We start from the raw sequence: 12,760 nt of genomic DNA, 5'->3' as shown, positions 1-12,760 counted from the left end.
ACTCATTGCTCCATTGCACTGTGTCCCTACCTCTCACACTGACTGCATTCAATTACCCGCAGCGGGTAGTACCCCAAGCTAGGTGGCACTTCTCGACGTGTCTCTGGATAGCCATGTGCATGCATGTGCACCTGAGCCATGTTGCCGAGATATCAGAACATTCACTGAATTTTGAGGACACACCTCGTAGAATGCAATAAGGTAAAAAACCTTCAGCCTTTACAACCACTTTAATAGATTCCCTTCATCAGGGCTGAATGGTCAATTACAGTGTAAAATGTTGTCATTAGAAGCATTTTAGTCTCTGCTTTGAGGGCTGTAAATACTGGTGAAAAGTTTTAGTTGGTGTTTGGCTTCAATTTGTTAGATGTAGTAGCAGATTTAGATACACTAACACTCCCTTCCCCCCAGACGGACAGTGCTGCTATCCATAGGTAAGTGGGAGCACTCGAATACAGGAGGTGTGTTACTGGCCAGATCACCAGATGAAAACAAAAAGGGAAAAGCCTAAAAAAAAGAAAACGAATGCAACCACCGCTTTTAAGGTTTTGTAAGTTGCAATATATAACATTTTTGTTTTTGGGTTTAAATAGTGCTTTAAAGTGGTATTCTTCCCACTGACCACCAATCTAAGGGACATTCTTACCACTGACTACCAATCTAAAGACCCTTCTATCACTGACACTATAAAATGGCATTCTTCCTACCCCCATCACTAATGTGAGGAGGCACTAGTCCCACTGATCACCCATCTACTGTAAATGCCATTCTTCTCACTGACCACCAATGTAAGGTCAGGTGATCTGGGTGGACGTGTGTTGTATTGGCCAGGGCTGCTAGGCCAGAGCCTGAGGCCTATCACAGGGACATCTGGCTGCTAGGCTGTCTGAGGGCCTATTCAGAAGCAAGAGAGCAGCGCAGGGTTGGGACTGCGGCTTGTAGTCCAACCAAAAGTGACAGTTCTGCTGGCCCAGAGAACCTGTTGTGGTCGGAGGTAGAAGGAAAGCTGTCGCCACTAAGGGACCATCCACCTTATTACCAGGGACCACCGTGAGTAGCTGAAGCAAGTACCAGAGCAGTGTTCTCTCCAACCAGGGATGGTGAAGAATTGGGAAATTTCAGAAGATGTCAAGACAGGGACCCAGCCAGCAGAGGTGACGCTTACAGAGCAGTTTTGTGTGTCAAGCCAGGGACCGAGCAGGTCAGCGGGGTGACGCATAAGGAGTATCTGTGAGTGCCAAGCTAGAGACCCAGCAAGGACGCAGGGGTGACGCTTGAGGAAGATACTCAGTGAAAAGATTGGAAGAGCGAAGAGTGATAGGCTGGGAGCTCAGTTGAGTGATGATATAAAAAGGAGATTGTGGAGGAAGTGAAAGAGTTCATTACAACTTGTGTTAGAAACTGTTCAAGATTGTTGCCGTAGGAGACAGTGTGTTTACACATGAAGCCGTGGTGTCCGGCTGGGTGCCTTTCCCTGCATGGCTGTCTACCTATAGAAGTCTGCTAATTAACATTGCAACTACTAAAGAGTGTCCCAGCCCTAAACCCTCTCTCCCCCAGTTCTGTTTAAGAGAAAATAAATCTCTTGGCATTCAAGAAGTGTCTGGCGCCCATTAATCTACCTTACATTGCACCCACCATGCCTTGTAACCCACTCTACACAGAAGGATGTCACCTATCCCTAACTCTATAGGTCCCCATTAGGCTTGGAGAGTCCCGGGACTTGGCTACATACAGAAAAAAATGAATAGAGAACCCACTTTCCATTCTGAAACATCCTCACAGGAGCCAGGAGGAGAGGAGGGAAGCAAGCAGCCCTGGGTTGGGACGCAACATGGGGAGAAACCCAGGCAATAGGGGGAATCTGCAAATCACGCAGTGATTAGGGTGTGCCCAGGTAAACCCCCTGTGTACGCCTATGGCCCCAAAGCATGAGTATCACAACTCAGATCAGCCCCAATGTATGAATATCAGAACTCAGACCAAATACATGCACCCTGTATAGATTTTAGCAGTTTTAAAAAGGAAAACAAAGCACTGCAATGCATTAACAGAATGCATAGCAGTGCAACTCAGCACATGTTGACACCACACACGTGTGCTATATGTTATATGCTGTGCAGTAAGAATGAGCCCCAATGCCAACCAAAATGTTTTTCTGTAGTATTTTATAGAGCAGGTAAAAGTCAAACAATTTGAGAAGTTTTTATTGCAGTCTGTGTTATTATTGGGAAGATTTCCACTTGTTATCTATCCCAGGACAAGAAAATATACCCCTGTTTTTATCCGTATAAACATTATTATTATTATGATTTTTGCATTGTGGCTCCTTAGCAGTCAAATATATCAGGAGAGTTCATCTGTTTATTTCATTGTAATGGCTTTCTGATGCATACTGAAGAACCTGTAAGAGAACAAAAAAAATATTTAAACTGTATAGAAAGCTGGCTGTGTGTTGCCGTCATCCCTTTAAAACATCAAAAGAGAATGGCGCTGTGCTGCAGACGCCATTCACACCTGTAATGAGCATGTATAATGCCCCATACACACAATCAGAAATTCCGTCAGAAAAACTTGGATGGTTTTTCCGACGGAATTCTGCTCAAGCTTGCCTGCACACGGTCACACAAAACTTCTCTGAACTTTCAACCATCAAGAACCTGGTGACGTACTACACTACGAGCTGAGAAAATGAAGGTCAATGCTTCCGAGCATGCGTCAAATTGTTTCCGAGCATGCATGATTTTTTGCGCGTCCGAATTGCATACAGACAAACGCATTTTCGGATAGGAACTTTTTCTGACCGAAAAATAGAGAACATGCTCTCAATCTTTTGCTGGCTGGAATTCCACCAGCAAAAGTCAGACGGAACATACACACGGTCGTTTTTTTACGACCAAAAGCTCTCATTGGAGTTTTGCTGGCGGCATTTCCGATCGTATGTACGCGGCATAAGCCTACAGATCTTTCTGTTGCAAAGGTTTGGACCCTTGCTCTCAGCACCTGCCTATCTGTTGTTTAATGGGTGGGCCAACAAGCTGGCAATCCATCTATCCCTACAAGTCTCCTCATTATGGTCAAAACTCCCTTTGATATTTTGATAACTAATAGAGGTAGACAGTCCAAGTCTTCATTGTGGGACCTCAGCAGATGATCATGTATGGCATGGGCTCTTTCTCTGTGAAGGGCGTACATATAGTACCCCTGATTTTAGATGCAGGATTTAATCTATGTATATACACACTCCGCATGCTAGGAAAGGTCCCTGCATTTAAAACACCTCTGAAGAAGAGTTTGTCTCAAACTGCGTCAGCTGTTTTCTAAATGTTTCTACATCTTTATGGGACCATTCCAGCTCAGTTGTTATATTTTTTGAATATCCTTTCTCCACATACTGCAAATTCTTATATGTAAATTATATTTTGGGACCCCATCTCCAGGATGTCTCTTTTAAATAAGTTAAATAAATGTGTCATTTTTATACAAACATTTCTACATTACTTTTCTCTATTGATATTACATATTATTAATTGTCTGTGTCAGTGCCCATATAGTCCCACTCCCTAGAGGCGTCCCCTTTCTCCTTTACTGTATATACATTCCAATAATCTTTAAAGAAAAATAGAACAGAAATATATCAGTGTGTGAAATGCAACGATCCACTAATACCTACACCAAAAATCTGCCATTGTGATTGTAGCCTCCCCTCTCATTAACAATTGTAACACCTGAAAAAGTCTCTTTACAATTGTAGTCCACATAGCTACATCAAAGTACAGCGATTCCCTGTCATTTCTATGTATCGCATTGTCCCTCTAGTGCCCAACGTCAGTAACTGACATCATATTTGTGAGCCACACCAAAGGGATTAGTAGTTCCTCGGAATGGCAAATTCTCCTCATGACTATACCCCCGGACTACATATCCCAGGGATCTTTTCTACCATCAGGAACATTGCTGGGAAGAGCTATAAAGATGCCAGAGACCTGCCCCACGCTCTCTTCTTCCTGGGCCTGGTGCATGACGGACCTCTCTGTACAGGAAGAGTGAGGTTGCGGCCTACCACGCGGTATACAACATTCCAACCCAGACGAGAAGGGCCTAGTCTGTCTCGTCAGGCATCTATCCAGCATCAACTCGGCAGTTTTACAACCCGCGCTTCGTATCAGGTGATCATCACAAGCAGATCAGCTGCAAGGACGCCTCTCTGGGAGTTGCTGTTCAGAAGGCTTTGAATCTGCCTGGTCGTTGGTGAGAGGGCAATTGCCCACCTTTGCAAACCTTTCTTTGTTGCTTCACTGGGACACTGTGCACAGACAGCTTTACTTTGGGAACACTTTACTGCACTTCTATTCAAACACTGTACATAGACACCTTTAGCTTCAACCATTTCAAGAAAAACCTTTACCCTGTTTCTGCACCTTATTGGATATAGGTAATGAGCTCCGACTGCCGGTGAAGACCATCAGGCCTGCAACTGGGACATTGCTGTCAGTAGCACTTAAAGGGCCCTCATAATGTTCTTGTTTTGCTTGATCTCTCATTAGGATTAAAGGTTAAATAGGCCTGGGTTTTCCCTTTAGAAGTATCGCCAGAATGAATGCTTAAAGGGGTTGTAAAGGTTCGTGTTTTTTTACCTTAATGCAGTGGTTCTCAAACCCCTCCCTACCACAGAGCTAATTATTATGTGATTGGCCACTGGCAAAGTCCCCTGCCCTGGAGGCAACTTCAAGTTGCTTGTAAGTCGCGCTGTGATTCATACTCAAGTCGTGTCCAAGTTGCCTCCCAAAGTCACGCTGGAAGTCATGTTGCCCCTGTGTGAATGGACCCTAACTGAAATTTAATATAAATGAATGTAATTTGCAGTAAACATGTCATATGTTTCTCTTTCAGAATTTATAATTCTTCCCTGTGCAGTTTTATTCTGGTCCTTCAAAGCTATTTGGATTTCACTGGTTGCCATTAGTGGTTTGTATTAAACAGAGCTCCTATGTGTAAAAAACAAAATGCCCACAAACATCATTGTAACAGCAGCTCACAGAAGCCTCAGGAGAGAAGTAGTGCATGCAGAAAACTCTGAAGTTCATTGTCGAATCATAAGAAATAAAAATTATAAAAGTATAAAAATGCTGTATTATGGGGTATAGGATATCTAAATAAATGTTATGAGCCTACAGGGAAACTATAATGGCGTTGGGACCATTTTATTTGTTATATTTTTAAGGATTTTAGAACTGGTGTACTGTGCAAACCATATCATGGGGTAATGGCAGGGGAACAGGGGTGTATGTACAGGGGTCGCCATTATGATCTGGTCCCATGCAGCCCTCCTATACACCTGGAACGCAGGGCCGTGGGGGCGGCAGCATGTAGAGGAACCGATCCCTCCATGTAGCTGCTGAATGTCCGCTTCTCCTCCTCTCCTTCCTGCAGACATTCAGTGGCTGCAGGAGGGAAATGAAGGGCATTGGTTCCTCCACATGTCGCTCCCACTACATCTCTATCCCCATTAGGGTTGCCACCTATCCAGGATTCACCAGGGCAGTTCGGGTTTGGACTCATGTGTCCGGGTTTCAGACTGCCTGAAACCCGGGTTGCTGGCTGTAGTTGTCTAAGCTGAGAGTCTGATACACTCTTTTTCATGCTGCCCAAAGCCAGCACTAACAATCCCCCCCCTGCTCTCATACACAGACAGGAGAGAGGGCTTGATCTGCACCTCTTCCTCCTGCCCCCACCCCTCTGTGTCTGCCCACACTCCAATCCCCAGGGCTGTGCCTCAGAAAAGGAAAGTGGGGACCGGAAATTTGGAAAGTCCAGCAGCCTCAGATACATCTGGATGAGAGGTGCTGACTGCTAAGGGGTGAGTGAGCTCACCATCCATCTCTGTCTGTGACTCAAGTCTTCCCTCTTCTCTGTCCGGCCTCTGAGTGAGTACACTAAGGTAAATCAGGGTTCTCGGTGCACCCCTTACAGCAGAGTTCTCCTTTAAATCAGGGTTCCCAGAGCATCCCTTATGTTAGAGTTCCCCCTTACAGTGAAAGGGAACTCTGCGAGTTCAGATGTAAAGGGGGACTCTTGTTATTAATTTTATATGATTAGAAATGTTATTTATTAGCAAAATATATGTATAAAAAAAAATTGCTGTGCGCTGTTAAAGTGTTCGGGTTTGACTTGAAGAAAAGGTGGCAACCCTAATCCCCATCCCTCTGCTCCAGGCCACTGTCTGATTCCCTGTAGGTAACTGAAGAGCAGAAAACTTAACCATTCCCCTGAGAAATATCCTGTCAGCATTCTTCCAAAAGCTGAAATACCACTTCATAGTATTCATAGGGTTATCTGCACATAGAGTTGCCACCTCATGCCTTTAAACCCGAACACCTTTTGAATCACACAGGTTCTGAGGCTAATTAAATGCAGATAAGGCACCAAGTGAGTTTAATTACCACCTTAATCAGCCACAGAACCTGTGTAATTAATGTGTTTGGGTTTAAAGGGATGAAGTGGCAACCATAGCTGCACATCAAATTGAAAACTTGTGTAACAATATTCTGTCTTGTTGTAAGAAGCAAGTTACACTAAATGTAAAGCCTTACCATGTAAGCAGGTTCCTCTTTCGACCTCTGAGTCTAAAATAAAATAAAATAAAACAAACAACATTCAATGCATTCTATCAGATTAGAGATTGCTTTACAGAGCTCAGATACTGACCATGTGCATGATCATTTTAAGGCAATTTCAACCACTTTGAACCAGCCTCTGATCCAAAAAACACCAAACCAGTGGAGACTACCTACCACCAACAAGATCTTTTGACTGTGATGAAACTAAGGGGCCGATTTACGAAAGCCGCGCACCATCAGTAGAGGCGCAAAGCACATTTTTATATTTATGAAACTGTGCTCCGGGAACAGAGCTTGAATCCCCCATTTACTATAGCGATCTCGGTGCACGGGAGAATGCAATCTGTGCGCCACTATGGACATGGCGCACGGCATCTCCAATCCAATATTGACAGAAGATGAAGGTGACAATATTATGGGGTGATATGAGGAAGTTTAGTATCAACTGCCCAACTAACAAATATGCCCAAAATAGAATGAGAAAGTAACCTTTTCAGAGAAAGCCTGCTGTGCCCGCAAGTATGTTTAGAACTGCGTGAGATCAATGTAAGCAGTGCGCATGGGCAAGTGGCTCTTGTGCTCGTTCAGATGCATTTGTTCACTGCGTGGCCATAATCTTAGTACACCTCTAAACTTGATTTTTTTTTTTTTTTTTTTTTTTTTACGCTGGTTCACCTTTATGTATTTTTTAAAGGAGATTTGCACACATCATGTTAGCATGTTACGTTGCCAACATGTGACATTCACCTTGTTAAAATTATGTAAAAAGACTCCCGCTCCTCATAAAAGGGCATTTAACCTTCTCCCTCTAATGCATGTGATTTCCTTGGGCTAGCTTTTGCTTTTAAAGGGGAACTCCACACTCCATTCTCCAATGCTCTTGTCTCCCCCCTCTAACCCCTTGGATTTCCATGGGCTAACTTTTGCTTTTAAAGAGGAACTCCACACTTTAAAAGGCTGTGATCTGCCATCACCAATCCAAACCACATCCTTTTTCAGAGCATACAACAGGGCCAGCTAGGAAAGGGTCGAGAAGAGCGATCACCCCTCCTGAACCATACAAAGTCACATCCACTCATCATAGCTGCCTTTGGGGCATGTTGGGCTCAGCCCAATACCAACCACAAAGCAACTTGTACCCACTAGTTTAACCACTTGACCACTGGGCACTTAAACCCCCTTCCTAACCAGACCAATTTTCAGCTTTCGGTGCTCTCACACTTTGAATGACAATTACTCAGTCATACAACACTTTACCCATATGAAATTTTTATCCTTTTTTTCACACAAATAGAGCTTTCTTTTGGTGGTATTTAATCACCATTGGGTTTTTTATTTTTTGCGCTATAAAAGAAAAAAGACTGAAAATTTGGTAAAAAAATGAATTTTTCTTTGTTTCTGTTATAAAATTTAGCAAATTAGTAATTTTTCTTCGTAAATTTTGGCCAAAATTTATACCGCTACATATCTTTGGTAAAAATAAGTACAACTTGGTGTATATTATTTGGTCTTTGTGAATGTTAGAGAGTCCAAAAGCTACGGTGCCAATATCTGAAAATTGATCACACCTGAATTACTGACGGCCTATCTCATTTCTTGAGACCCTAACATGCCAGAAAAGTACAAATACCCCTCAAATGACCCCTTTTTGCAAAGAAGACATTCCAAGGTATTTAGAAAGATGCATGGTGAGTTTTTTTGAAATTGTCATCTTTTCCCACAATTCTTTGCAAAATCAAGATTTTTTTTTTCTTTTTTTTTTTTTCACAAAATTGTCATATTAGAAGGTTATTTCTCACACACAGCATATGCATACCACAAATTACACCCCAAAACACATTCTGCTATTACTCCCGAGTACGGCGATACCACATGTGTGAGACTTTTACACAGCGTGGCCACATACAGAGGCCCAACATGCAGGGGAGCACCTCCAGGCGTTCTGGAGAACCCAGGCCAATTCTGACATTTCTCTCCTACATGTAAAAATCATAATTTATTTGCTAGAAAATTACATAGAACCCCAAAACATTATATATATATTTTTAGCAAAGACCCTAGAGAATACAATGGCGGTTGTTGCAACTTTTTATCTCGCACGGTATTTGTGCAGCAATTTTTCGAACGCGTTTTTTTGGGGAAAGAAACAGTTTTGTGCTTTAAAAAAAAACAAAACAGTAAAGTTAGCCCAATGTTTTTGCATAATATGAAAGATGAAGTTACGCCGAGTAAATAGATACCCAACATGTCACCCTTCAAAATTGCACACTCTCGTGGAATGGTGCCAAACGTCGCTACTTAAAAATCTCCATAGGTGACGCTTTAAAATTTTTTCCTGGTTACATGTTTTGAGTTACAGAGGAGGTCTAGGGCCAAAATTATTGCTCTCGCTCTACCGATCGCAGCGATACCTCACATGTGTGGTTTGAACACCGTTTTCATATGTGGGCGGGACTTACGTATGTGTTCGCTTCTGCATGCGAGCACACGGACATGGGCGCTTTAAATTTTTTTTTTTTTTTGTTTATTGTTTATTTTACTTTATTTATTTTAGTTTGACACTTTTTCCCCCCAAAAAAATTTTTTGATCACTTTTATTTCTATTACAAGGAATGTAAACATCCTTGTAATAGGAATATGGCATGACAGGTCCTCTTTACAGTGAGATATGGGGTCAATAAGATCCCACATCTCACCTCTAGGCTGGGAAGCCTGAAATAATAATAAAAAAAAAACGATCTTGGCTTCGATCGTAGCGGTGAGTCGGTAGAAGCACCGGAGGGTGGCGGGAAGGGGGGGCGTCCCCTCTCGCCTCCCATAAGAATGATCAAGCAGTGGAACAGCAGCTATGATCATTCCTATGGTGTAGGAAATCGCTGGCTGAAAAAGCTGATATCTGAATGATGCCTGTAGCTGCACCCATCATTCAGATATACCCGCTCAAAGTCAGGGATGTCATATGACTGTGGGCGGGAACTGGTTAAAAATTGCGGAGTATTGCGGGCTATTGCAGAGTATTGCGGGCTATTGCAGAGTATTGCGGGGTATATTGCAGAGTATTGCAGGGTATATTGCAGAGTAGTGCCCGCGTATATTGCAGAGTAGTGCCCGGGTATATTGCAGAGTAGTGCCGGGTATAATGCAGAGTATTGCAGGGTGTTATGCAGAGTATTGCAGGGTATAGTGCAGAGTATTGCAGGGTGTTATGCAGAGTATTGCAGGGTGTTATGCAGAGTATTGCAGGGTGTTATGCAGAGTATTGCAGGGTGTTATGCAGAGTATTGCAGGGTATAGTGCAGAGTATTGCAGGGTATTATGCAGAGTATTGCAGGGTGTTATGCAGAGTATTGCAGGGTATAGTGCAGAGTATTGCAGGGTGTTATGCAGAGTATTGCAGGGTGTTATGCAGAGTATTGCAGGGTGTTATGCAGAGTATTGCGGGGTATTACGCAGAGTATTGCAGGGTTGGCTGAGCATTGAGGGATGGATGGATGTGACAGCAATTGTCACTGAGCACCGCTGTGAGCACTACACATCCAGCCCACAGCGGTGCTGCCATCCGATCCCTCCCCCTCTCCCCTCGCACTGTACCGATCGGTACAGAGAGGGGCGGGAGGAACCGGCGTCATGAGATGACGCCGGTCTGTTGACATGTGATCGCTCCGTCATTTGACAGAGCGATCACATGGTAAACGGCCGCGATCAGCGGCCGTTTACCGTGATCCGTGATGCGCCGGGTCCTCTGGACCCGGCGGTCACGGAAGTTCTCGGGTGCGCGCCCCAGGGGGCGCGCGAGAGCAGTATTCTGGGAGGACGTCCATGGACGTCCACCCAGAACTAGCCGACCGCGCTGTTGCCGTCTTTCGGCTATGGCCCGGTCGGCAAGTGGTTAAAGGGGCTTTCCACATTCTGTAAAAAAGCCCCCTGTTTGCAGCCCCCACAACCTCAGCCTAGGGTTGTGTGGAAGAGGCCCTTATCCCCCTGTATATGGCAACAAGGTGGTTGACTTTTGGGGTGCCCGAGCCCCTCCTGCCCCCAAGCATCCACCCCCCTTTCATGGGCTGGCTTGCTGTGTGTTTGACTAGGAGGGGCACACTTTTTTTTTGTTTTGGGTTAAAATCTTGCAGATTTGTAAGTTTTCTCTAAAGCCGTACATCTTTGAAGCAGCATTTTGGAAACATGCTACAGATGCACCACTTTACAGGCAGAGTAGCAGCCCCCCCATCCAAATTACTAGCTTTTTAAAGGCACTTCTGCTTGTTTCGTTTTTGGGGTTGTCCAAATTGGTGACATTGATATATGTCCCACAGGATGGGATCTGGGCCCCCATACCCATTTTAACGCCAATAACTAGACTATAAGCCAGCCAAGTAGGGACTGGCAAAATTAACAAGTCAGTTCCCATAGATTGCAATGGTATTTGTTGTATACATTTTGCCCATGTTAGGCTCTTTGTTTACCCCACCCCACCCCGGATTGAGGGGTGTTTGTCCCCCCCCCCCCAAATTGGGGGGTGTTTGTCCCCCCCCCAAATTGGGGGGTGTTTGTCCCCCCCCCAAATTGGGGGGTGTTTGTCCCCCCCCCCCAGATTGGGGGGTGTTTGTCCCATCTGTAATTTTGTAGCATGCTGTATTATTTTGTGCTAGCTGCATTTGGGTTGTTCTGGGCATGCTCAGGGACTTTTTTTTTTGTTGTGTGTGAACAGCACTTGGAATTTTCTTGGCATGCTCAGAGTTTTTTTTTTGGGTTAGTAATTTAAGGACACCCTTAACAGGTGTGCCCACTTTGAAGTTCTGTCTCTGGGTGGATTTGCATTTTGTGTGTTTCGTGGCATGTGTTTTCAATTGCCTCATTAGCACACAAACCTATGTTATATAAAGCTTGCAGATGCCCTGCCTTTGCTTGTCCTTTTTTTGTTTGTTATGTCTTTGAAACAGATGTGTTTTAGAGCAAGCATTTTTTACTTTTTTGGGGGGGGGATATTTTTTAGGTTGTTAGTTTCAGTTTGATTTAATTGTCTGTGCTGCATTATTTAGCAAAACCTTCCTCAAGCTGTTGTGACTACTAAATGTTTGAATCCTTAAGGCTGCTTTCACACTGGGGTGGTAGGGGGCGTCGGCGGTAAAACAGCGCTATTTTTAGCGCTGTTTTACCTCGGTATTCGGCCGCTAGCAGTGCGGTTTTAACCCCCCACTGGCGGCCGAAAAAGGGTTAAAACCACTCGTACAGCGCGGCTATAGCCGCGCTGTCCCATTGAATTCATGGGCAGGAGTGGTGAATACACTGCTCCTTCACCGCTCCAAAGATGCGGCTTGCAGGAGATTTTTTCTTCTGTCAGTGCGCCGCTTCAGTGTGAAAGCCCTCGGGCTTTCACACTGAACAAACAGCAGCGGCTGTTTTGGGTCGGTTTGCAGGGGTCTTAGAGACTGTCCGTTTGTGGGCACAGTCCTTTTAATTCCTGGTAATTTCCTCTGCAAAATGGCCATATTCTGTTAGTGTCTCAAAATAACATACATACGTTTTTGCTTTCCTTGCTCTTTTCCAAGTCCTGTTTTGTTGACCAATAAAATTAGTAGTAACTTTTTATGTTCTATTAATAGTTTTGCAGATGCATGCTCAATCCAAGTAATGCATTTTACACTCTCCCCCCCTCCCCCCCTAAATTTTCATGCAACAGATTTCCCAGCTGCAGCTTAACTAGGCTGATTGGCATAGCAAAACAAAAAAGGTGTTATTTGTCTAAAAGCTACTTTTCCTGGTGCCTTCATGGTAGCATTTGCATGGATTGTGAGTATGCTGCCATGGATAGGCACCAGGAAAGGAAAATTACAGAGAGATTAGTATTACATTTTCCATTTTAGCACAGTGGTTCTCAGCCTCAGTCCTCAAGTAACCCCGACAGGACATGTTTTGGGAATTTATCATGGCTAAAATCGCTGTCCAAAATACTAAGCCATTGCCTCTGATTTAAAGCATCTGTGCAAGATGAAGGAAAACCTGCAAACATGGCCTGTTGGGGGTACTTGAGGACAGGGTTGAGAACCACTTAGCTAAAATCTAGCTTAAGATAATTGTGGGCATTCGAGGGAAAACAAGTGAGTGTTAGAACCCCTGCTTGTCTTTTTTAGGCTTTGTGTCCC

General features: G+C 44.1%; 1 protein-coding gene across 6 annotated transcripts in view; it reads right to left on the bottom strand.

Annotated features, from left to right (window-relative positions):
- Positions 1 to 2,189: 2,189 nt before the first annotated feature.
- Positions 2,190 to 12,760, bottom strand: part of LOC141110649 (cell adhesion molecule CEACAM1-like) — a 50,165-nt gene continuing 39,594 nt past the window's right edge. For 4 of the 6 annotated variants that reach the window (XM_073602127.1, XM_073602126.1, XM_073602125.1 and 1 more), the window contains 2 exons: positions 6,594 to 6,626; positions 2,190 to 2,404 (listed from right to left, as the gene is read on the bottom strand). In XM_073602127.1, coding sequence (XP_073458228.1) covers positions 2,357 to 2,404; positions 6,594 to 6,626 — 81 coding nt within the window. In that variant the 3' untranslated portion in view covers positions 2,190 to 2,356. Of the gene's footprint in view, positions 2,405 to 6,591; positions 6,627 to 12,760 lie in introns of those variants that run through there. The other 2 variants (XR_012236314.1, XR_012236313.1) reach the window with 2 other exon arrangements.

Source organism: Aquarana catesbeiana, linkage group LG10 (genome assembly GCF_042186555.1).
Source record: "Aquarana catesbeiana isolate 2022-GZ linkage group LG10, ASM4218655v1, whole genome shotgun sequence".
In the NCBI taxonomy this organism is placed as follows: Eukaryota; Metazoa; Chordata; class Amphibia; order Anura; family Ranidae; genus Aquarana; species Aquarana catesbeiana.
Note: the sequence above shows the minus strand (reverse complement) of the source record. Positions and strands in the feature narration are given on the sequence as shown.